General features: G+C 40.4%; 1 protein-coding gene across 16 annotated transcripts in view; it reads left to right on the top strand.

Moving 5' to 3' along the window:
• kcnma1a (potassium large conductance calcium-activated channel, subfamily M, alpha member 1a) overlaps positions 1-25,038 on the top strand; it is a 199,751-nt gene that overhangs the window by 124,371 nt on the left and 50,342 nt on the right. For 9 of the 16 annotated variants that reach the window (XM_072677908.1, XM_072677903.1, XM_072677899.1 and 6 more), the window contains exons 9-19: positions 502-593; positions 8,778-8,888; positions 9,033-9,138; positions 10,470-10,552; positions 11,266-11,335; positions 11,610-11,765; positions 17,350-17,459; positions 17,723-17,791; positions 19,334-19,345; positions 22,299-22,385; positions 23,421-23,497. In XM_072677908.1, the coding sequence (XP_072534009.1) occupies positions 502-593; positions 8,778-8,888; positions 9,033-9,138; positions 10,470-10,552; positions 11,266-11,335; positions 11,610-11,765; positions 17,350-17,459; positions 17,723-17,791; positions 19,334-19,345; positions 22,299-22,385; positions 23,421-23,497 (973 nt within the window). The remainder of the gene's footprint in view (positions 1-501; positions 594-8,777; positions 8,889-9,032; positions 9,139-10,469; positions 10,553-11,265; positions 11,336-11,609; positions 11,766-17,349; positions 17,460-17,722; positions 17,792-19,333; positions 19,346-22,298; positions 22,386-23,420; positions 23,498-25,038) is intronic. The other 7 variants (XM_072677904.1, XM_072677900.1, XM_072677897.1 and 4 more) reach the window with 1 other exon arrangement.

Raw genomic sequence — 25,038 nt, 5'->3', positions numbered from 1 at the left:
ATAGGTTTTTTTTTCTTCTTTTTTTCTCCTTGTGAGATGGTGCCGTCACAATGGCGGGTGATCGACTCCACTTTTTTAATACATTTTTCTTGAATATATATTTTTTTAAGTTTTTCTCTGAATCGGTGGCCTTTAAAATCTGCACTTTTCTCTACTGCGCCCTTTTTTCACATGGGATCCCCCCTCCCCCCCCGATTAGAACGCTGCTAAACAAACACTCTTTTTTGGATTTTTTGAGGCCCTTGCTTGTTTTTTTTAGGCTTTCGGTAAACCCCCGGTATTAAACTCTCAAACGTAAATCCTGCTGTTGCCCAAAAATTAAGTGACGCAAATTGCACACACACACGTACTTTTAACCAACTCTATGTCTCCCTAAACAACCTGTGCTCTCCTCAAGACGTCAGGAGGAGTGTGTGTGGAGAACGGCGCGCCCCCCCCCCTTGGAAGAGTCTCTCCGCTCTCTTTTTTAGTCTCTGCTTCTGTCTCCTATCTTTTCCTTAGGCCATGTTTGCCAGCTACGTCCCTGAAATCATAGAGTTAATAGGAAACCGCAAGAAATATGGTGGTTCCTATAGTGCGGTTAATGGCAGAAAGTAAGTATTCCAGGAGGCTCTGCTGCCTCGGCCGCAGTAGAACCCCTCTCTGCATGCCCTTTTCTTTTTCTGTTTCATGCATGTAGGCCATGTTTGCTCGCTACGTGCCAGAAATTGCTGCTCTCATCCTTAATCGGAAGAAATACGGAGGGAGTTATAACTCGACACGAGGCAGAAAGTAAGTCCAAATCCAGAAGCAGGTGTGGTTGTGTGACTCAAGCTCGCACCCCTGATAGAGGGGCCTAGTACAGTGTATGTAGAGCTGTGTGAAGAGATGTTTAGAAATGTAGCCCTAGAGTTAAAGGAGTTAAACGAATGTCACACTGTGACTGGAGACCTTGGCCATGAAAGCCACATGTCCATGCCCTTTGCTCTTGTGTCTGTGGCTTCTTTTTTTCAACACATCCTATTTACTGCATTTTAATTTCATTTCAGTCTCTAGAGCTTTCATGACTACTGTTCTTTTCTTCATTTCCTGTTGTTCTAGAATGGGAGTAAGATTTGCTAAGTTTCCTTATGTGACTTTTTTGTAATCTCAGTTTAGTCAAAGTTGAACCTACTCAAAGATAGTCATGAAAACCCTACCAATGGCTTCTAAAACTACTCTTTTGTAATTGACACGGACCTTTGAAAGAAAACATGCACAGCTATTTTAACTGCATCTTTATTGTTTGCTTGTAAAAGTCTCATTTCCATCCTTTTTTTTCTGACCTGTTTCTGTTATCATTCTGCTTTGAGTTGAGAGTTCCTCATGCGTGAAACCATCTCTCGCATGCTCTCTGTGACTCAGAGGTGTGTTTGGCTTTTTTCAGCGGCCATGCATGTTGCCGTGAGAAAAGCTGCTCCTCGGCTGTACGTGTGTATGTGTGTGTCCATCACCTCATCTCTGTCTGACATGACTCTGGCCCTGATCTTCAGTCAGATCACACACCCTGAATGCCTGGATGCCTCAGCTCGCACATTGGAGCCTCTCAATTGCACTTGGCTTGCTTTTTTGCCCCGCTTGGTACTTTATTATGTCCAGTAGAGTTGTTTTTTTTTTTTTTTATTAGTATTGTTTTTATTTTTTATGATTTTATTTCCAGAGGTTGCCCCTGAATGTGAATGTTTTGAACACTCACTCGTTTCTGGCTCAAACACGGCCCTGTCATCAGCACAGCGATTCTCCCCAAGTGCTCACGTTTAACGTTGATGTCCTGTACAGTGAAGCCTCTCTCTCTCTCTCTCTCTCTCTCTCTCTCTCTCTCTTTCTCTCTCTCTCTCTATCCCTATCTTTTACTGATTCGTCTCTTTCTTTCTTTCGCTCTGTCTTTCCTCTGTCTCTGTCTCAATGTGAAATAGGCGCACAGTCATGAGTAGCTTTCATCATCTTGAGTTTTAGGGCAAATACTAAGCGGAGAGAGAGTAAAGCCATTAGGAGCCTCTTTGTTTGATGCTGTTTCCCTGTCAGTGAAACAAGATTGATGAAATGTTATGTTTGGCCCCAGCCCTGTGGTTGGATTTGGAGCCTGGTGTTGAGAGAAGGGCTTGTCAGAAGAGAGGACTCTCTCTCGCTCTCTCTCTCACTCTCTTTCACTCTCTTGGCCTTTCCCTCTTTCTCTCTTTTTCTCTCTCTCACTCTCTCTCTCTCTTTCTGGCCATGCAGACATATGTTTGCAATTAGAGACGGCCGCGATCCAGCTCTGTGGCCGAGCAAAAAGACAGGCACCGGGCTTTGCATTATTGTTTAAATATGGACGCAAGTGTGCGCTTATGAATGGACACATCAAGACACATATAAATAAATGTGTCAGGATATTTATTTATTTCTTCTGTCGGCACTTTTCCTTAGGGATCAGGGTGGGGGGAAAAAACCCTCTGAGTCTTTACGGTGTAATGCAGCATTAACACTACACTCATAAATACAGTCATGAGCACTGAGCTGGCAGTTTATTAGGTACACGAACTACTTTCCTGCCTACCACACCTACTGCACTTTACACACTCCAAATGCCACTACTATGTTGGTGCCACTGCTGTGCTGGAAATGGTTCACCACCCAAATAATATCCAGTCAGTGGTAGACCTGTGGTGCTGTTAATGAATAAGGTGGGGCGTGGCTGAAAAATTCTGCAACAGATGGCCTACAGGAGCAGATCATGGTATACCTATAAAGTAAGATATGTGTAGTAGATGTACTTTATAAAATGTCTAATGAATGTAAGCACAATGTAATATAATAATAAATAAAAAAGGACTTGAAATAAGCACTTAAAATAAATGTAGCAGTATTTAGAAAAAATATATATAAACATACATATTTAAATATATATACAAAATGTTTAATGATGAGTACTAGTATGAGTACTAAATTTTTCTTTTTATCATTGTCTTACTAGACACACTAGTAAGTAAAAAACAATACATATGCACATAAAAAATCAATACAAAAATACAACCATTTAAATAAGTAGACTAAAATGGAACACTTGGAATATTTGCAATAATCTGGTAATGGTTTCTGAATTAAATATGAGCATGTTTTTATTTATGATAGTTACTTACTTTATATTTGCTTTGCTATGCGTACAGTAATCAGCCATGCATTAAAACCAATTATAACTGACAGATGAGGTGAATAACTTCTGATCTGGATACAGTGGCTCCTTCCATAGAGTGGAAGATATAAGGCAGTAAGTAAACAGTCAGTTCTTGAGTGATGAGTTGAAAGCAGGAAAACATGTGAGAGACTTTGACAAGGGCCAAATTGTGAAGGCTAGACAATAATGGCTAGATTATCTCCAAAACATCCAACAGGACTTGTGGGGTTCATAGTATTCAGTGGTTAGTATCTACCAAAAGCGCTCCAAGGACGTACACCCGGATAATGCCCCTCTCCTAGTGCAATAATTTGAAAAACATGACAGATAGTTTAAGTTATTGACTAGGCTACCAAATGTGATCTAATATATGTAAGATATGCTGGACAAACAAGTCCCTGAAGGCTCCACCTCACAACTTACAGGACTTAAAGGATCTGCTGCTAACCTCCTGGCGCCAGATGCCTTCAGAGGACTTGTGGAGTCCATGCCTTGACATGGCAGAGCTTGTGGGGTATATATACAGTGATTAGTACTTACCTGAAGTGCTCTATAGTGACTTTGTTGACTAGGCCTCCACATTTGATAAAGCATCTGTGAGGTGTGCATCTGTGAGTGTGGAGACCCCACCTCACCTCTTAGGGCTTGAAAGAACTACTACGAAAGTCTTGGTGCCAGATACCACTGGATGCCTTCAGAGTTCTTGTGGAGTCCATAGCTCAGAGATGTTTTAGTGAACCTACACAATATTAGGCAGGTTGTTTTATGTATGGCTGATTAATGTGTAAATATTTACTATATACTATATTTTATATGTATATAAGACAATAGAACAGTGCCAATAATGTGAATTATCGTTATTTGTGAAGGGTCCGATTTTTTGATATTGAAGATATCTTTTACCTTTTCATTAGTCTACATCTGCAGCCCATACTGTTGTCTTGACAAGGGGGAAATATTTACAATACAGCTTTTTCTTCCACTATCTCAGCCTTGCGAAAGACCTTCTATTCCTGTTTAAAATGTCACGTGAAATGTGATTATACTCTCTCTCTCTGAACTTTTCTATATAAAATTGGCATATCCACTTTGGGATAACGTTCTGCGCGGAGGTCCCAACAATTACCTTCTTCTGAGGTCAATCAAGTCCAGCAGTGTGTATGGGTGCCGACTCAGGGAGCAGTTTTGATGTATAATCTTCTATTGAAACCATGCCTTACGCAGGGGTCAGGGCAGCTGCGGACGCCAGAGTGTGTGCAGCGTAGCGTTCAGCCATCAGAGCAGTGACAGAGCTGACGCTGGATGTATAGCTGTAATAAAGAGCAGTGCTCTGCTGGCAGGGGATCGACTCTCTGTGGTTTCCATTAGAGCAGCGCTGAAGCAGAGAGTAGAGTAAACCCTGCTTGAACCCTGAGCTCATACGCCTCCTCTGAGTGTGTGTGCTGCCTCGCTACACTGACACTACGGAGCCGGGACAGCTCAGACATGCAGGCCCACGTCTTTCTCACGTGTGTGCGTGTGTGTATTTCAGTTCTGGTGTAGAGGAGAAGGGATTGGCATGTGTAAATGCCATTACTGACATGACTCTCTTAGGACACTAACGGCAGTATGATCAGTGGAAGATTACTCATTGGGTCTCCTTTGCTCTATTGGGGTTGATATGGAAAATAAGACCCCTGCAGCAGGCCTAATGACGTTCAGTGTTATGGGACCGTTCATACTGCTGAACTTTTCCCTTAAAGCTTATATGTAATGGCGTCTGGTTTATATATGTTTTGAAGGTGCACCTGCCGCCGGGTAATTAAATTGTCACTGGCCCTGTTGATTTGAGCCAAAGCTGCACTTTATTATTGCAACAAATAATGTGTCAAGTACAGTACCAGTCAAAGATTTGTGTATGTTCTTCAGAATCACCTAAAATGTTTATGCTTAAAATGAGATTTTATTAATACTAATAAACTATAAATGACATATAAATCTGCACAATATGAGCATGTTGTAGTCTATTAAGATTAAAAATAAAGGACGATTCTAAAAACCTGTGACTATAAAAATGTATTAATTGATTTTTTGGGTAGAATTGTTAGAGTTTTAGGACCCAGTATAATATCTCTGCCTAGAGAAGCAGTGACAGAGCCATTTTCCATTTCAGAGTATTATTACAAACAGTGTTAAAGGTAAAGGTAAAATTGCTACATTATGTTGCTTTAATGAATTAATCCAAAGATCTAACCATAGTTGCATATTGCACATTTGCTTTATTAGTAGTTTTTAAAATTTAAATGACTAATATTAAAAAGAAGAATTTGTTTAATCGGTCAGAACACCTCTCCCATCCACAACACTTCCCAAAAATCCTCTTCATAATATATTGACAGCTCGCCTTAACACAGAGACGATTACATGACGGAAACAAGAACTAATGGCCGATGATGTTGCTGTCAGTGGAGAACTCACTCTCTGTGCCGAATCAGGATTTGGCCAGTTGATGCTACAGTTTGACCAGTTTAAGGATTAGAGCAGTAAAGATGGTGTCGCTGCTGATGCTGATGTTCGAGCTTTTGGTCTTTTTTTGTTTTCTTTCATTCTTTGTTGCTTTGATTTGTTGTCCATATTTTGAGTGCAGTTTTTTGCATGTTTCACTGTGCATGCCAGATGATTGCCCTTGTGCATTTGCTTGCTGAGTCTGTGCCATTTTTATTATTATTTTTTTTCATCTTATCGTGTTTAACATTACGTTGTAATTCCAAGTGTTCTCTCCACCGTGTGTTGTTCTCTGTATAATGTTGTGTAACTGTGTAGATTTTACTTTAACAGTTAAGCCACTTCTTTCAATAATGTGTTTCTATAATAGGGTACTAGGGTCTGACTAATATATCAGTTGACTGATAATATCGCCTGATACTAAGATCCCTAGGATTTATTATTTATTATTATTATGTATTATTTATTTATTTATTCAGTATATCACGATGTATTGTGATACTGCTAACAAGATTTATCATTTCAGGAACTGATCATCCTATGCATTAAGGTTTGAGTGAATTAAAAGATTGCTTTTTATCTAATCAAAGCTGCAGGATGTGATCTATATAATATTTGTATTACATATCGTATACATATTTGACAATTCACCATTATAACTGAAAGTCAGTAAAGTACTTTTTTCATAATTTTTCTACCCAGTTAAGTCATCTTTAGTTTATACCCAGTAATCATTGGACTCCCCATTTCACACTATTCAACAAGTGCTGGGGCGGTAAAGGCTAGCATGTGTTCAGCATGTGAGTCACATGAAGCAAGCCAAACATTTCATTTTGAACTGGACATGCTTGGACGAGAACAAACTAAATCCACTAAATGCTAATTCTTTTAACATTAGCTAACAGAAACCTACACTATCTAGCCTCGAGTGATGAGGGAACAAGAGCCATCCCGTCCATTTAGCCACGATCAGGCCAGTTATGCTCTCTGGGACCTCTGAGCACTGTTTAACTAAAACTATTGAAGTGCACTGTAAGTTTTTTTGGATCATTTAACATCAGCCTATATTATCAGTTATCAGACCTTTGAAGCTCCTTATAATTGGTTATTATTAAGTACTACTTAATTATTTTGTGAGTTACTTGCTGTGTAGTGTGTTTTAATTGATTTGTGTGTGAATGTTAACTGTAAAACAGTGGGAATACACACCACCCTCTTGCTATTGTAGATCTAGCACTGGAAAAGTGAAGAGGTCTTTGGCAGCCTCTAATGACATCAGGCTTTACTCTAAGCTCTCCCGCCTGCCTTTGCACTATTACTTTCTCTGTCAATATCGTAAGCATTGAAAGAGTGTTTCCATGGTGGTGAAATACAATCAGTAGCACTGTCACACACCACTGACAACTCATCCAAACACAGAGACAGGATGTCTGACATGAGCTCGGAAACTCTTTATTGCTGTTACATTGTACGAAAAAAAAGTGATATCAGTGTTATACAGATTTAGCTGAACCTCTAAAGAGGGTGTTTTGGAATGAGAAGACATGAATAATGTGGGCCTCATCAAACCCTTCTTCTTCCAGATGCGGCCAGCTCCTCCTAAAGCCATCAACCCAACAGAGTCCTCTCATCTCAGGACAGCCAAGCATGCAATTACCACTGCTCATTAAAATACTTAGAGGGATAGAGGCAAGATCTGTGAAGATCATTATGTTCAATAGCATCCAGACACTGCTGCAATAAAAGCACATTTGTCCACTCCCTTCTAGCCAGATACTCCTGCTGTTTGGCAGGGCTCGGCTTTTTGAGTGCAAACAGACGCCTTCAGATGAAAAAAAAAATCACAAAAGACATACTCTCACACCTGAGAATAAACACACACACACAGTTTCGGTTAAGGCTGGACATATGTGTATGTTCCTCGTCCAAATGTAAGGACGCAAAGTCTTCATAGGGGTAACTTGCGGCACAGGTTTAGGCCGATGATTGAGTGTGCTTGTAGCTCCTCAGACTTCGACCGCAGCAGCTCTGAAGAGATCCAATAAGGGATTTGAGCTGGCCTGCAGACCTCGTGCATGGAAATTTGGTTAACAAATAAAGCACTGTTATTGTTCTCTGACTTTCCTGAAGGTTCTTCAGAGAGCCAAAAGTGTGCTCGCTCAGTTTTTGAAGTTTGCCTGTAGACGTCCTTCTGAGAAGGAACTGAACACCACATCAGAAATAGCTATTATTTTGTCAAAGTTGCAATGATAGACTCAAATGTCTTCAGGCAGCGTCTCTGAAAACTTGGCCATGTGTGTGTTTCTGCATTTTACATCAGTATTTTGACCAAACATGGATGACCACTATGTTACAACCAATAACCAGAACTGGCCAATCAAGTCAATTACCATCAACATTGGATCCATCAACACTGTACTTAAGTGGAAACCTGACACAGTGTGTGTTCATGTACTGTCTCATTAAAAACATACTACCGCATGGGTAGTAACTTTTCGGGAGAAGCTCCTAGTATGTAAAAGGAGAACTGAGTCTGGAAGCAGTAGGCAAAGAAGAAGGCCACGAGCAGAACCTGAAGTATCACAACCTCCGTCCCAATCCAGTTTAGCTCTGAATTTAAGGTTTTGTTGCATTCAACATATCCTTACATTAAAATGCAGCATGTGTGCGGAGATGCCAGAAAGCCTGAAGTCATGTTTGAAATTCTCAGCATCTGTAGACCAGAGAACACTTTAGAAACTTTTTAGCAAGTCAATTTGCATTGACGTACAGGTCTCTGTCAACACGCATTCTCACAAGAGGGTGGTTTGGCTTTTGAGATGCATTGCACTCCAAGAATGTCTGACAAATCAAATACATAACATATGTGATAGAACTGAAGAATATCTAGGCTAGATCAAAGTGTAATGTAATGTTTTCATGCTGTTAGACCATGTTTATAGATTTGATGTAAAAAAAAGAGAGTATTTGGCAGTGCAAGGAAAAAGTTGTGGATGTTCTAAAACTTTAGACCCATGTTGTTGTCTAAAACGATTTTAAGGCTTATTATGACTGTTTTTTTAAGCAAAATGTTGAGTTTTGTCTCATTTTGTGCTGTTAAGCTGTATTTTCCCCTTTGCAGGCATATTGTGGTCTGTGGTCATATCACACTCGAAAGTGTATCCAACTTCCTTAAAGACTTCCTACACAAGGACAGGGATGATGTCAATGTAGAAATTGTTTTTCTCCATAAGTAAGTAAAACCTCAGATATGTGGCTGTCAGAAAGTCCCTTTCTGTTCTATCTATGGGCTGGTTTTAGTGTCATTTTGAGAAATAGAAAACACTTTCAGAGCTCCTTAGATCCAACTTTCTCTGTGTTTCTCTCTCATCTCTAGTATTTCCCCTAATCTTGAGCTGGAAGCCTTGTTCAAACGTCACTTCACTCAGGTGGAATTCTACCAAGGATCTGTTCTCAACCCACATGATCTGGCTAGGGTCAAGGTAACGTCCGCTAATGACTGTATGTTAAAACCAAATTTCAATACACAAGTCACCTTGACCAGGAGGAAGCAAACAAGAAGATTGGTGGATGGACTGTAATTATCTTTTTAAAGTGTCATACCATCAGCTTGGGTGCATCTCAGCATAGGTTCTCTGGAATTATGCTGGATAGATGGAGATTTTTGTTTTCTGAAAGATATCCTCAGTCGCCAGTTTTTATAATTTATAATAGTGATGGAGAGTGTCCATCCAAAATCTCCCACAGGTGTTCAAATGGGATTTTAATCTCTTTTACTCTACATAAAATATTTTTGTGAGCCCTTATGCCTTGTGGATGTCATCCTAATTAAAACCACTTTCACCAGGATAGAAAAATATAAAGTATTGCTCATTTATTGTTTCTTCTGAAATCAAACAACAAGAGTATTAGTGAGGTCAGGATGTTGGACGATCACCACCCCAACTTATTCCAAAAGAATTGGATAAAACACCATCATTGAGAATCACAGCTCAATGCTGAAGGCTTTATTTCCCTTTAGCATAAGGCATGGTGCTATTATAATGTGTTTCACCATAGCAATGTAGCAGCCTAGCGATAGCAATAACAGAGCCACCAGACCCTCTCACTGCTGCGATTAAGCATTCAGTCCTGTGCACAGCACATGCACTCTCCCACTTGTTGTGAATATGGTGAAGAATGACTGATCTGATTGTACCACTTTTTCCACACCTCTCTGGATCAGTGATTGTGGTTTCAGCACCACTGAACTCACAAATGTGCCTCTCTGTGTGGTTGTGGATGTCCTGTTCTTGCTGACACAGCTACTTTTCTGCTTTTCCTTACATATCACACCAATGAGCAAGCATCACATCCACTGAATGAGTGCTTTCTACCACGATTTCCAATTATTTACTGATGCTTTTCCCATAGATCTAAATGCAGATGACACTTTAGTTGCTGTACTGCACATACTGAATACTGAACACTTTTAAAGTAACATGGATCATTTCCTTCTTGCGTTCTTGATCCAGAATCAAGGTCAGCTGGACCTGCATAGCATTCTTACACCACAGAATATGGTGGGATGTTTGCTTAATCTGTCCAAAAGCATCTGCTCTTGTTATGTTTCCTTTAATTTTTCAGCTCATCATATGTCATCCTCCAACAATATTTACATAGAGAGTCCTGATGCTGAGAATACATTATCATTTATAAATATTTATATGTAACATGCTCTCTTTTATCTGTGGAGATAATTCTATGATAAATGTCCGTCTTAGTTTGATAAATGTTCTTGTCCTTTGTGTTATTTTGTCACTGAAATCTTCAGATTGAGTCAGCGGACGCATGCTTGATTCTTGCAAACAAATACTGTGCCGACCCTGATGCTGAAGATGCCTCCAATATTATGAGGTCAGTTCCTTGTCTGTTTTTCTTACCTTGACTAAGTACAACATAAGTTATCCATCATTAACCATTTGCCTTTTGGCTTGTTTTTTCAATGTACTCTTATTCAAACAAATGCTCCCTTTGTTTTGAAATACGTGGGTAGTATCACATGCCTACAGGAGAGTTTCAGTGTTGTTTAGAGAGTGGAGGTCTGTCAGCCTGCCTCTCCACACAGTGTAAAGGAGGTGTGAATGAAATACTAAGAAACGGCTGTATCAAGCCCTGCTAAATGCCCACAACCACACATGTTTGATCTGGACCAAGATGAAAAGCCCTCAGAGGAATTTCCTCCTCTCCAAGCTGGTTAAGGCTGCTCTGGGAGGGCATGGCCAGTGAGGGCACCCATTTTTCACTTCATTCAGACCGTGCACAAGCTTTCCATCCAGCCCTGACGTGCTAGGAAAAGCAAATATTTTTTTTTAAAGCTGGAATGTGAGTGCTCGTCAACACCCTCATCTTATGAAGTCCTAATGTTGCATAAAGCAGCTTCATATGCAAATAAATTCCTCACTTCTTTTTTTATGAGCCTGGAGAGAACGAAACAGAGCTGAGTTCAAAAGGAATGTCCCAGGCCCAACTCTCACCTCACTTTTCACAGGCTCAGCTGTCGAGATGGAGGATTAATATGGTTTAGCTTGGAGCCGTAACTTATCTGGTGTCTTTCTTTTTTATTGCAGGGTTATATCCATCAAGAATTACCATCCAAAGATAAGAATAATCACTCAAATGTTGCAGTACCACAACAAGGTAACATTGCAGTCTCATCAGTGTTTCTGGTCTCGTGTTACATGGCCATGTATTGCACTTTTGCACCATAATGGAAAGATTAAACTGCACAATCCATGGTTCTGTGATTTGTCAGATGGGAAATCTTGCTAATTTAGGCGTATTCTCCTTCTAAAGTGGAGTTAACTGTAATGCTAACGATAATGAAACGTTTCTTCTCAGTAAAAAAGACTTGTAAGACATTGCAGAAGGAAGGCTTCTTGAATTCGTCTTGTCCTGTCCCGTGTGTGTTTAGGCCCATCTGCTAAACATTCCCAGCTGGAACTGGAAGGAGGGTGATGATGCGATCTGCCTGGCTGAGCTAAAGGCAGGCTTCATTGCCCAGAGCTGCCTGGCACAGGGCCTGTCCACCATGCTGGCCAACCTCTTCTCCATGAGGTCATTCATCAAGGTACTGTCAGCTCTGTCCTCTGGCTCTGATAAAAAAAAGCCAAAAAAAAAAAAAAAAAAAAACTCACCGCCATCCTTCCTCAGCCTCAGACAGTAGAATCAACCCCCCAGTCCATTCCCACTGCAGCTCAATCACTGGGGCCATTATGCTGTGATGTAAATCATCTCCTGAGCCCCAGCGTCTCATTTGGGACCCGCTCAGGACAGCAACACAGCAATGCTGTCACCATTATGAGGTAATTTATATGAGTCAATGGCACTGCGGAGGCGCGAATGTAAATTAGTGGTTTTTCTCGTGCTGAATTTACCGTCCCCCTGCGTGCTGATATAGCGGGGAAATGTGAACCATGTGTCTGTTCCATAGTCAACGAGCAGCACCCCAAAGCAATCTGTATTTATAGCCCAACTGAGTCAGACTGCCTGAGCTGCACACACACTCATAGACACACAGCTCTGTCACAGGAAGCATCCTAATGGATGAGAAAACATCTGATCAAAATAGTGCAGTGGTGTGTATGACAGGGAACTGATTCACGCCAGCCTGTCTCCAGCCAGACTGTGGATTTGCGGATTTAGAATGAATGTGTGAGGGTGTGGGGATGAATGAATGTTTCAGAGTATTGTGGGTCCTCTAAAATTCTCAAATTTAACTGAATAAATATACACCTCCTTCAAACGGCCCATAGCATAGCATGGACAATCCCATTTTGAGTTGGAAGTATTATTTAAGTTTCAGTCCATACTGGCCATTTGGAAGCTGAACTGCCAAAACAGGCCATTTCTAATTGATTATGGTTGTGATGTCACAAAAACCAGAGCACTTGCATCTTTCGGCCCGCTTACTGTGCAGCCTTTCAGCACCATTCATGTTAAAGTGATAATGAGTGTTTCAATTTAGACTGCTTTTTGAATGAGGCTCATTACAGGTCTTAACAATACAGCAAGAGAAACATCCTGTTTAATTAATAAAAAAAATAAAACAGGGATTGGAAAATCTTGCAAAAATGAGCAAAGAATCACCGTCCCACCTCATCCTCAACTCCCCAACTCATCTCAAAAGTATTGGATGAAGCACCATTATTCCAGAGAACACAGTTCCGCTGCTCCACAGCTTAATACTGGGGTCTTGATAACCCTCTAGCCCACGCCTGGCTTTAGGTATGGGGCCAAAGGGTTCATGTTTATCTACTCCAGAGAGCCCTACTCTATTGGCAGTACTCCTCTACAGAGACTAAATGAGCTTAAAGTAGCTGCATTTATTAGAAGAGCTGTCCATATAGTGAATGTAACAGTGTAATTCCACTAGATGTACTGTGCCTGATGTCTTTATCTACAGTTTTGTGCACTAGTTTCTTACACAAAGTATTACCATTATAACCACAGATTTTACTGATGATTATTACACACCTAAAATAAGTTATTAATATCCCATCTTTGTTGGGGGGACCATGTTAATTCTGTTACGCCAACAGCCGAAAAGTACATTACTATTAGTAGTAAAATGTCTTAATCAATCAAACCAACCAAACTAAAATTCAATCACCCTTAAAATATAGATACCCTGATAAAGGGGAGACTTTTGGGGTCAGTGTCAGGTGAAAAGAGACTGATTCAGATGGATAAGAGTCGTATTGTGGAGCCACACAGAGATCGTGAAATTTATTTCCTATCCCAGGAGGAGCCATAATGTTGGCTTTGATTTTTGGACTCAGTGCAAGCTCTTAACATTAAGGTTGAGCTTTTTCTCTTTGAGAGAAACATTCTCATGTCATAGAAAAATGAGGGATAACTCTGTAGTGACTGTTAAAATGTGGTATGTGTGGAAACATCTGCAGGGTACATCACTCTGCTCATAAAAACACTAGAGACAGGGCCGAGACCACCCATGCCAGACTGCAGCACACAAACGGTCTCAGCTCTAAATGAAAAGAACTTCTCCCTCAAACATGGGGACGCAAATTCAAACAGCCTGCTGTAGTGCTCCCTGCCCATCAAAGCGCTTCTGTAAATCTGTCAGGCGAGTCATTGAACGTGGAAAAGTAGAGGTCAGCATTAGCTCGTCTGCTGTTCATGATACTGTTTTGAACACTAAAAATAGGCTACTGCTGTTGTTTAGTGGGGGGGGTGTAACAGAGGCTTAATGTGCAACTTAACCACTGTATATTCATTCATTACTTCTTACAAAATAAACATGTAGGAGGAAGTATGAGAGGTAGTGGCTGTTGATTACAGAGTTGTGGGTTCGATATCCCAGGTTCAATGAGCTACCACTGTTGTGCCCTTGAGGAAGACCTTTAACCTCGCTGCAGGTTTTTTACATGTTTGTCTGGGTTGTCTTGTGACCTTCTGGACGAGTCATTGTTGCGTTTTTGGTGAAATTTTGGTAGGCTGGACACTGCTTGTCCATTTGTAGATAATGGCTCTCACTGTAGTTCGCTGAAGTCCCAGAGCCTAATAAATGGCTTTGTCTTTCCAGACCTGTCAATTTCAGTGACTTTGATTTGCATCCGTATTTGAACCTATTTAGATGTCATGTGCTGTTTTTTTAGAGAACTTCTAGTCTGCTTCACATTGCCAGACAGGTTCTATTGAAGTGATGTTTAGATTCAACAGGTGTGGCTGTAATCGTACCTGGGCATGGCTAGTGAAAATTGCTAATTTAATTAAGTTTACTGTTTGCTTTATTAGCTTAGAGGGAAATTACCTTTTATGTGACTGATATAGGTTCCAAACAAAGCTGTATTGTGTGTTTACTCATGTTGTCCTTATCCCATATATTAAAAATAGTTGGATGACCTGAAATTAAAATCTGATAAATATGTAAAAATAGAAGAAAATGCAAATACCTTTTCAAATCACTGTATACATGACAGTAAAAGCATAGTATTATTATTATTGCTGTTGTTGTTGTAGGGTACTTTTAACCCTGAATATGGTGCCGGATTTATAAATACTCTTCTTCCATTAGTCCAGGAAAAGACTACATGTTGCATTTGTCAGAATGTTAATGATAACTAGGAGAAAGCCACAGCCTGTGAGGCAGCTTGTCCCCAGTTCAGTGTGACCATGTTTCCAACTATGTGCCCGAATTATGCTGCAAGTGGACTCTGTAATTTTAAACAAACACACAAAACCAAAAGTTATATTTGAACCAAACCCTCTCCATTCTGATGATGGAGTGACGGAGGCATATGGAGTGTGTTATTTGCACTTTTGCAATACAAAGCTTGTGCTCTCCCGCTGCCAAAAGAGATTTATTACGAGTAAAAGGGAAAATGCAGGCTACAATAAAACATTTTGCGGGGACTTAAAAGTAAATAAAATGTCCTATGATCATAAAATATCCTTTCATTTTAATTGGAAAAAACACAGTAAGGAAACTTCTCAAAGTTATATTTGCAGTGCACCCGAAGTAATCCCACCATGCATTCTTTGTTTGGTGCATTTGAGGAAACAGCGTTCCTTGAGAAGTCATTTTCCACAGTCTTCGTCATTCAACTAAACACATCGCGTTAATTAAGGAGGCAATTAGGAAAAAAATAGGTCAGCAGTGGCACATTACGCTCCTCAGCGAAAGCCCAACAGGACAATGTGTGAGAGTGCATCACCAATCTGTCTCATCCGATTCGCTCAAGCAGAAGGGCTAGAATAGACTGCTCTGCTGCCTGGAATCAGGGCTGATTTGAGTGGGCACTTGGGAGACAAACCAGAAGGGCATGGAGAGGTGTTAATGAGAGACACACACACTTACACATGCATGTACACACACTCATACCGTTTGGGAGATAGCAATTGTATTACTTGTAGAAGATACCTTTGGAAAGACCATTAACCAACTAAGAAGCAATAACTTAGTGTAAACCATAAGCTTTTGCCAGGCGTCTTGCTTTTTTAAATGCAGTAAACAGACGAATTCTTCACGCTGACGATCAGACAGTGTTCCTCCTGCTCTCTGGAGGAACTCAAGGAAATAATTGTTCCGTCGCTGGAAAAGCTCATGCCTGTAGCATTTACATCCAGTCTGACAGGCCTGACAAAAATGTGTGAGGTAATTTAGGAAGCCCTAAGTAAATGGCTGCCATCTCTTCAGGGGCAGGATGACAAGAGCCCTCCTATTAGCACAGTCCTTAAAGATGCTAGCCCAGAATAAAGCGAGCGGCTCTCAGCCCAGCCGAGACGGGGGAGCTCTCTTTAGGAGTTAAGCCCCGGCTTTGAAAGCCTCGCTCAGCCTGGCTGTCAGACAGATGCTGGCTCGAAGATGGCAGAGTAATGGCTGAGGGTTTTGCCTAATGGCACTACTGCTTATCAAAGCTCGCCCTGCCCTGTTCCCCACACACGTGTAATGAGGGGATGATGAAGAAGCAAGACCTCAACACCCATACAGACAAATACTTTGTGCCTTGAACAGCATGCCCCTTACCACTGGCCTCTGTGCTGTGGAACACTAGCTCATTCCCAAGCTATTGTGTATTGATTTTTCAAATAATAATTAAAGAAATAACTGACACATTTTACATTAAACCACCCTGAAATGCATACACTATATGGACAAAAGTATTGGGACACCTGCACATTACAACTACCGGGGCTTTTATAACATTCCATTGTTATTCTATAGTCATTAATATGGAGTTAGTGCCCCCTTTGCAGCTTCAGCAGCAGGTTTGGCGTCAGCAGAGGGTTAGAGACTTTACGCACTATACCTCTCAGCATTTGGGGACCCCGCTCTGTAACATTACGTGGTCTGCCACTTGGCTGAGGTGCTGTGGGTCCTAAATGCTTTCACTTTTCAATAATACCATTTACAGCTGATGGTGGAAGTGAGCTCTTTAGTATGGCCTATTCTTTCAAAAGTTTTTGTAAAGGCTGACTGCATGGCTAGATTTATAGACCTGTAGTAATAGGACTGCATAAAACACCTGGACTCAGTGCTTAAGAGGTGTGAACCAATACTTATGTTGTTATAGTGTATTAGCAATTGAGCCTGTTTACTGTATAATTGCCCTTTTACAAATACTGTGGACACGTAGACTTGAAATGAACCAATAACTATGATGTTGAATATAGAAAGTCAGATTTAATTCATAGATGTTGAGCAGACTTTGAGTAAAAAATAGGCATAGATATAGGCATAGATGTGTCTAACTCTATCATCTAAAGAATAAACCAACATGAACTCTACCATGTAGCTCAGTGGTAAGCCTTGACAGAACTGCTACAGTACAGTTTATTAAAAAGCATAGAAAGAGTCGCCGGACCTGAACCATGGTGAAGATATCCTCCAGTCTACTGACCTAACAGAACTAATACAACAAAATAGTGCCCAGTTACTTAAATACAATTATTATTGTTTTTTGTTACTATTGTTTATTGTTTATTTCTTTTTAACTTGTTTTTTTGTTGTAGTTTTTTTTACTCAAAGTCTACTTATATTTACTTATAGTCTACTATATTTATGGTAATAGGTTTAGTTTTTGTTTTAGTTTATAAAGAATAACCCGGTTTTGTATTTATAAATGTGTGTGCAGTCATACTCATGGGACTGACTTCATTACTTCTTTTATTCATCTTTCACTGCTGTACAGATTGAAGAAGACACCTGGCAAAAGTATTACCTGGAGGGTGTGGCCAATGAAATGTACACCGAGTACTTGTCCAGTGCCTTTGTGGGGCTTTCATTTCCTACAGTTTGTGAGTAAGTAAGACGGTTTCCTTACTTTTCTTATACAGCTATGTTTCATTGATCTATTTTATAACACACTGCATACATAATGCTCTGTATTATAAATATGATTGATTACTGTCCTTAAATACTGTGCTATTTTCTAATGGTAAAGCTAATAGCTAAAGTGCAGTAGTTTTACTGTATAGTGGTATAATTCTTTATAGGTAATAGAATTGCTGTGGTGCTCCGTCTGATGCAAAGCACTGATCTTTTCTTCTCTCTCTTGCTTTCAGGCTGTGCTATGTGAAGCTCAAATTGTTATTGATCGCTATTGAATACAAGTCTGAGCAGAGGGAAAGCAGGTTTGTCCCCATTTGGTCCTCCTGATTTCTTTACAGCACATTGTTTACCTGACCAAAGAGGGGCAAAGCAGTTGGGTCCCTACACTGGTCCACTTTACTGTCCCACACCAGCACATCACTCCCCTTTACCAAACAACCACAATTACAATGAATGCAATCTTTCTTGAAACATTTAACTACAAAAATTGGAATATTCACTTTTTGACAACAAAGTTAAAGTTAATTCAGCATTTCTTCCTTTGTAATTTGTATTTTGGTTGGGAATTGGCTTTTAGTACCTGTCTCATTGCAGTGGTAGCAGCATGTTTCAGCCCTCACACATATTGGAGTATTGTTTAGATCACTGGAGGCTGTTCCCCTGGTGGCGACCCTCACTGTAAAACAGATGATGATGACTGTATGTATGAGTCAGTGTGACGCGATAGAGCCATGACATCTGCTCAAACTCACTGTGACCTATTGATGATGGCTTTACTCCTGCAGTAAAGAGCCTCCCATCAATAGCACTCTTGTTGCATTTTGTTAACTGAACCATAAGAACTAATAACATGAAGTACTCCGTGTCTCAGTAACCTCAACTTGCCAAATCCCACCACCCCTCCCACATCCACAACCTGTCTTCAAATGTTTTTGTATAACTTCTTACTAATGCATTTGTTGTATTTCACAACAACTAATGAGTGTGACGTTAAACCCTAACTGGCCTGGCAAAAAAAGACCAAAAACCTAGACCTAAATATTTAACATGAATCGTTCCATTTGGCCTTGATCACTTGTGGCGTGAAGTCGGAACAGTAGATTTCATAGTTTCGTTTTTTGATTTTTTTGTTTGTTATAGCCTTTGCAACCCTTAAACCCTCTGGTTTATCATACCTAGATGTCCAGATCTTATAACCCCACCGTTTAATTTGCCATTTTCTGATGCTCTTACACAGTTACACAGTGACCACGTTTGCAGGGTGTAGAATATTGTTTTAATATTTTATTATTTTTGTAAACTTTTAGTAAGGCATATTAAAACTTTCTTTTCAGCTTATAAGTTCAGTACAGCCTGCACTAGATACCTATACTACCTATTCCTAAGAGTGTCCCTCTCTTCCAGTATTGTTGTGCCAACACATGTACTGTGCTTTACCTGATGTGAACGATTCTCATTTAACCTGCCAACTATCTTAATGTGGTTGGTGTATATTAGGTACTTGCCACAAGAGTCTTGATTACTCAACATGATAGTTTCTTCATTAAAGGGCAGAACACAGTTCTTTACCCTGTTGTTCCTTTATCATGTTAGTCCTTTATCCCATGCTGGTGGATTATGTTTTGTTGTCCCTATAAAGAACTTAGCAGCCCAGCAACACATTGTCTTTAAAAGGTGACTATAAAGTAACTTTTTTTACCTCTGCCATAGCCCTCCTCCTTTTAGAGCAAGATCAATTGTGGCACAAAAATGATTTGACACTTTAAGCATCACCTCCTCTTTTTTTAAGTCCATGGCATCATGTAATAAATGTGTGATTTGTAATGTTTTCTTGTTGTTTGCAGAAGCAGAAAGCGGTATGCCCTCTTCATTATCTTACCCCTCCGCACTTTAGATCCTCCATCTGTCGGATAAAACTTAAGGATATTGTACCAACCCCCCCTTCTCAGATCTGGCCAAAATCTCTTACTTTTCTTATTTGTGATCCTTGTGCTTAATGCACTAACTTCTTTGCAGGCAGAAACAGTAGTTCTTTATCATTTGAGTCACTCGTTTATTTGTCTGTACTGTTTGAGTATCATCTTCATGTCTTCTGATTTTAGTTTCTTACTCGTTTGTTTTCATTTGCATCTTTTTTTTTATTCCCCACCTTCTTTTTCAGTGTCCGTCAGCTGTTGCACATATCTGCTCAAACTAATTCGTTCTTTCCTTCTGTGTTTGTTTTTGTATGTGCGGTTTTTCTCCATCCTAAACAGTACTTCATGTTTTTAAAGTTTCTTCTCACGTAACCAAGAGCATGCTGTGACACACAGAAGAGAAGTGCTCAGACGAGTCAATGGTCATATGGAACCATCTTGACCATCTGTGAAGACCAGACTAGAAACATAACTGATTGGTTGATTGATTTATTGATTGATTGATTCATTGTTTGATTTATACCAGTATCGGAACCTTTGACTGAGGTGGGATTTGTCCCATCCAGTCACGTTTAAGCTCAGAAAGCCATGTGGCATCAAATAGCATAAATAATAATACATGATGCACCCATTGGGTTTAGGCAAGGCCACTGTCCTTAACAGCCATCTTTCTTTAACTGCCATTGCCACTCTAACACCTTATCACATGTGCATGTGTGTATGTGTGTGTGTGTCTGTGTGGGTGTGTATGTGAGTGCGTTGCACAAGTCTCTTTTTGCTTTGTTTGTATGTAAAAGTAAAAAATAAGAGAGAAAAGGATGTGTGAGAGGGTGAACATGCCCCTGTGTGTGTGTGTGTATGTGTGTCTTAATGTGTGTCAGTCTTCTGGACCTGTCACTCATCATGTACCCTATTGCCTGTGCGTCTCTGAGTAGATGTTTATGAAGTGAGGTCACTTCCTGTCAGTTTGGTGTTCTATACAACAATCCAACTGCACAGAAGTTACTGCAACAGTTTGCATCTACGTGCCGCTGTGCGGTGGCTGCACCTGCTCTCTCTCTCTTTAAATGTGCCGTTGGTTGTGAACACTTTTGGTAACCGCATGCCTAAACACTCTTTGTCACGTGAGACATGTGATGCTTGCCTTGTTTCCCATAATATGAGGTTTGATCAGACTATGGGCCTGTTTTGCTGAACTATTGGGACACATTTAGTGTGTGGTGCTTGGCCCCCTTTGGATTTCTAAGCCAAGCTTTATTCCAAAGAAGAGAAAATCTCAGATTTGGGGAGCAACGTGTGTTGTTATGTTGGTGAATGAGTCAGTTTGTTTTTGTCATCTTCTAAGGAGCACTTTTGTCATCTTCTGATGAGCATGCAGAATGTGCTGCTTGTTATAAAGTGGGGGAATTTAATCATATAAAGCTCCAGAAAGTTTTAATTTGCTAGGCTAACCATTAAGATGAACATCACAGCTTTATGATGGATTAAATCCCCCTCTTTTTTTTTTTTTTTTTTTGGTCTTCATTTTTGACAACATGGTTGTTTGTAGAGCCCAGAGGAAAGCGCTTTGACAAGACTGTATCTCTACTTGTTCATATACCCGCATGCACGTGTAAGACTGCAGGATATCTTGCTACTCTAATGTGGCTGTAATGCATTAGTGGGCTGCGGTCCCCAGCTTTTCTCCCTTTCATCTGGGCTCTGGGGCCTCGCTGCTCTGGCCAGGCCGGATGTCTGTCCAATGTTACAGTCACCACTCAACTCATTGATGACTCCTAACCAAAGGCAAGCATTAATGACTGTGTTGTGTCGTCCCGTCTCTGTCTAATTAACGGGGAATGATACAGTGGCTCAGTAGTGGCTCTGTCATCACTACTGAACTTTTACATTGAATCCTAATAAACATGCTTCTAGAAATAAGCCAAAAAGAAATAACCCAAAGGTTTGGCAGAATTATGCCAGTGCAAATCAGAACAATGGGAGGTCATACTGAGACGTTGACTGTTTTGACTAGCATTTACCTTCAGTAATGAATGATATTGTTTGGAATGGGCTGCTATGTGACTCAAAGCCTGGAAGCCATACTTGAATGAGAAATGTACATGTTGAGGAGTCTCACCTAGAGTACAATGAAGTTGAAGACTGACTGGCATATCTGAAACGTGAACAGTAGAAATGTGCAAGCAAGAGAGAACACTTTGACATGTACATGTCGTTGGGAACTGACTGTATGAGCCTAGGCCTATTCGATCGAAGTCAGAAGCTAATAGCTGCTCTCTAATAAAATGTTCTGCAGTGTTCAAACCAGCAGTGCAGACTCAGGGTCAGCTCATTTTACAGCATGCCATGGCTTACCAGTGCAGTTAGCTTAGACTTCTTAGGCTCAGGGTGCATCCCTAACTCTGAACAGCCTGGTCATTCCCTAACATTCCACTTCTCAGTACTAAAAACAGGTGAACCACGGCTGTATTGAAGCAAACCTTCTGACCATCTGTTTCAGTTGAGCTGCCAATCAGAACGCTCCAACTAAAACCACCCCTACCCTCACTGAAGCAATTAATTCAAATTCTTTCTTTTACTTCATCCCACAGACCAACCTGAAACCCTGAAACTGCCTTTAGAAAAGAGTTTAAATGGATCAGATGTGCTACTGTGTATCTTGCTTATTTGTTTTGTGTGGAAAGGATTAGCTCTTCATCCTCCCAGCAGATCAAAGGAATAAAAAAAAAAGTCATTTCGGTGGTGGCAGTGCAGTATAGACGCTCTTTTGGTCCATTAGTATTCTCTGAAGGATGGAGAAACGTGTGTACCATTCCTCTTGATTAGAGCATTTGACCGTGCAAGCTTTATTTGCTTTACGCTAACATGTGTGATCTTCTTTCTGACTGAACAGTATTTTGATCAACCCTGGGAACCATGTTAAGATGCAAGAGGGAACCTTGGGATTCTTTATTGCCAGTGACGCCAAAGAGGTCAAAAGGTATTCATGTCCTTCTTTAAAAAGAGGTTTCTCACTGAATCAAGATAATCTGTTCAAGGAAAGCGATAATATAAAATTGCTAGGCCAATAACAATAGCTGATAATTACCTTATACTCCTTGATGTGTCTAAACAAGTTCATACCATAAGCTGTTAATATGGTTCAGTAGACATTGATGCGTTCAGCATGCAGAACAAATTTAGGTAGGAATGGAGAATGTGCAGCTTTGGTCAAAGAGTCTTAACAGTAGCGTTGAAGCCCTTGACCATGCGTATGGTCAGGCTGTGCACAAGCAACAAATCTGTTGTAATTGTTATCTGTTTTAGCATTTTCAGATTTATTGGCATTGTGTTCACCTTATTTTCACATTTATTTTACCTTATGTTAGAACAGCGAATCCATTGAGGTAGATTACAACCACAGAGATAATAAACATGTAATGAGTGGTCTAATATACTCGGTTCGAGGGTGTCACAGTAATTGAGAGAAGAAGAAAATTTCATTTAAACAACAGTTAGTGTTGTGGAGCACCATATAACTGTCCAACACATTCCAAAGAAGAGGACATGCGTCTGTGGTTGAAGGGGCTAAACAAACATCTGTTTGTGTTGTGTTTGTAACACTGTTGTTCAAGTTGTTCTACTCTACTTCCAATTATTGTGACACTCTCGAAACCCTCTAAATAACCCCCACAACAGTCTTTTTGAGTTGCATTCAGAAACTATTTAGCTATGCTCTAAATATTGAAATGTTGAGTTAGCATAGCAAGCTACTTTATGACCAGGGTCCACAGCAGTAGCCTACTGCATTCACTTTGAATATGATAGGATCATAAACCATTTAATACAAAATGACCAAAAATGTACCTTAAAAAATGAAAAATGACCTAAGAAACAGACTCTTAAAAGTGGGCATGGTGGAAAAGGTGATATGTTGGCACCCCTAGTTAGTTCCTCTGATAGCATTGTCTGATAATGACCCTGTTTAATGGAGAATGATCATGTTTCATCTATTATTATACTATTTCTCTCTCAGAGCATTTTTCTACTGCAAAGCTTGTCATGATGACATCACAGATCCCAAAAGGATCAAAAAGTGTGGCTGCAAGAGACGTAAGTACACTAGGACATCTCACCCCTCTCACACTTCACTGGCTCTCCACAGGACCATACTGATGTTCTTTATAGGATCAGTGATAGTTTGTTTTTGTTTTTGCTTTTTTTATATTGTGTGTACTTTACTTTTATCATAAGTCATTGTTTTTTGATAATTTAAGTTTGTAAGCGCAATTAGTTTTGCCCTATTTATGTATTTTTCCTCTACAATTTTATTAAGGTTATTATTTTGAAAAGTTTGGAAAGGACAGCCCTTTGGATCCACTCAGTGCCTCTTGTTAAATGTAACAACACCCAGAACACTCTGATGCTAAAGATTCTGGTAAAGCAAAAGCTTGGGGTGACCTTTACATCTGGAGTAAGTAGCGCTTTAAGTAGAGGAAATGTCTTAGAATGACGCCTGACAGTGACAGGCTTGCATACAGGGAGAAAAAAGGAGATGGAGAGACACACGTTATTAAGAAAGTGAGCAAGAGAGAAAGCAGGGGGAGAAAGGGTCAATGAGTGATGACAAGGTGGGGGGAAAAAGACTGCAGAAAAAAAAAGACGACAGCTAGTCATCAACATGCTAATGATGGAACGAGAGGGAGAGAAGGAGACAGAGAGAAATAGAGACGGGAAGAGGCAATGACGTGATTAGCGAGGCTGAAGAGAGAAGCTGTCAGCCCACGCTAGCATCAGTGGGAGAGATGCCGAGATAATGGCACCAGTCAGGTGGAAAAACAAAAGGCAAAAAGCCCCGGCCCACCCTCGTCACACACACCGCAAACACACTCACTCCTGGCCCTGCGATCATTTTACTAATCATATCTACCCTGTTTACCCGGAGAGCCCGGTGCTAGTGCTGCTCAGACTCGCCACTGTCATCTCCCAGCACCTCAGCCCAGCCAGAACGCAGTCTGACAGGAGAGCACTGAAGTAGAAAGGAGATAGTCATGAAGATTTGTATTGCTCAGTGTAGAAGCTCAGACCACTGACTGTTAGACTCATTGTCAGCCGTTATCGCAGTGTGCATCATTAGATGAAAACTGAGTAGGTGTGCAGTTATGCAGGTATTTCATTAGTTTAATTCCACTGCTTTAATAATAACAATCAAGTCGAGTGACGTCTCAGCTCCACTGCTCATGTCTGTTCCCCTTATTGGCCGTATTAGATGGAAGCATTATGTTTTAACATGCAGCAATAATGCACTGTTAGTTTAGTGCTGTAATTGTGTTTTTACACAGCAGTAAAAAATGTGTGGACATCCCTTCTATTGAATGAGTTCAGCTACTTTAAGTTGCACCCATTGCTGACAGAGATGTGCAAATGCACACACACAGCATGTCTATTCCCCATAGAGAAGTACTGCCAATAAAAATAGGACTCTCTGGAGCAAAAACATGAACCATTTGGCCCCATGCTTAATGCCAGATGCTGGCTTTAGGGATATAAAGGCCCAAGCATTGAGATGTGGTGCAGTGGGACTGTGCTCTCTGGAATAATGGTGCTCCAGTCAATGCTTTTGGGATGGGTTGGGAAGTTGAGAATAAGGTGGG

Source organism: Salminus brasiliensis, chromosome 4, assembly GCF_030463535.1.
Source record: "Salminus brasiliensis chromosome 4, fSalBra1.hap2, whole genome shotgun sequence".
NCBI lineage: Eukaryota > Metazoa > Chordata > Actinopteri > Characiformes > Bryconidae > Salminus > Salminus brasiliensis.
The sequence above is the reverse complement of the archived record's forward strand: the minus strand, read 5'-3'. Positions and strand labels throughout refer to the sequence as shown.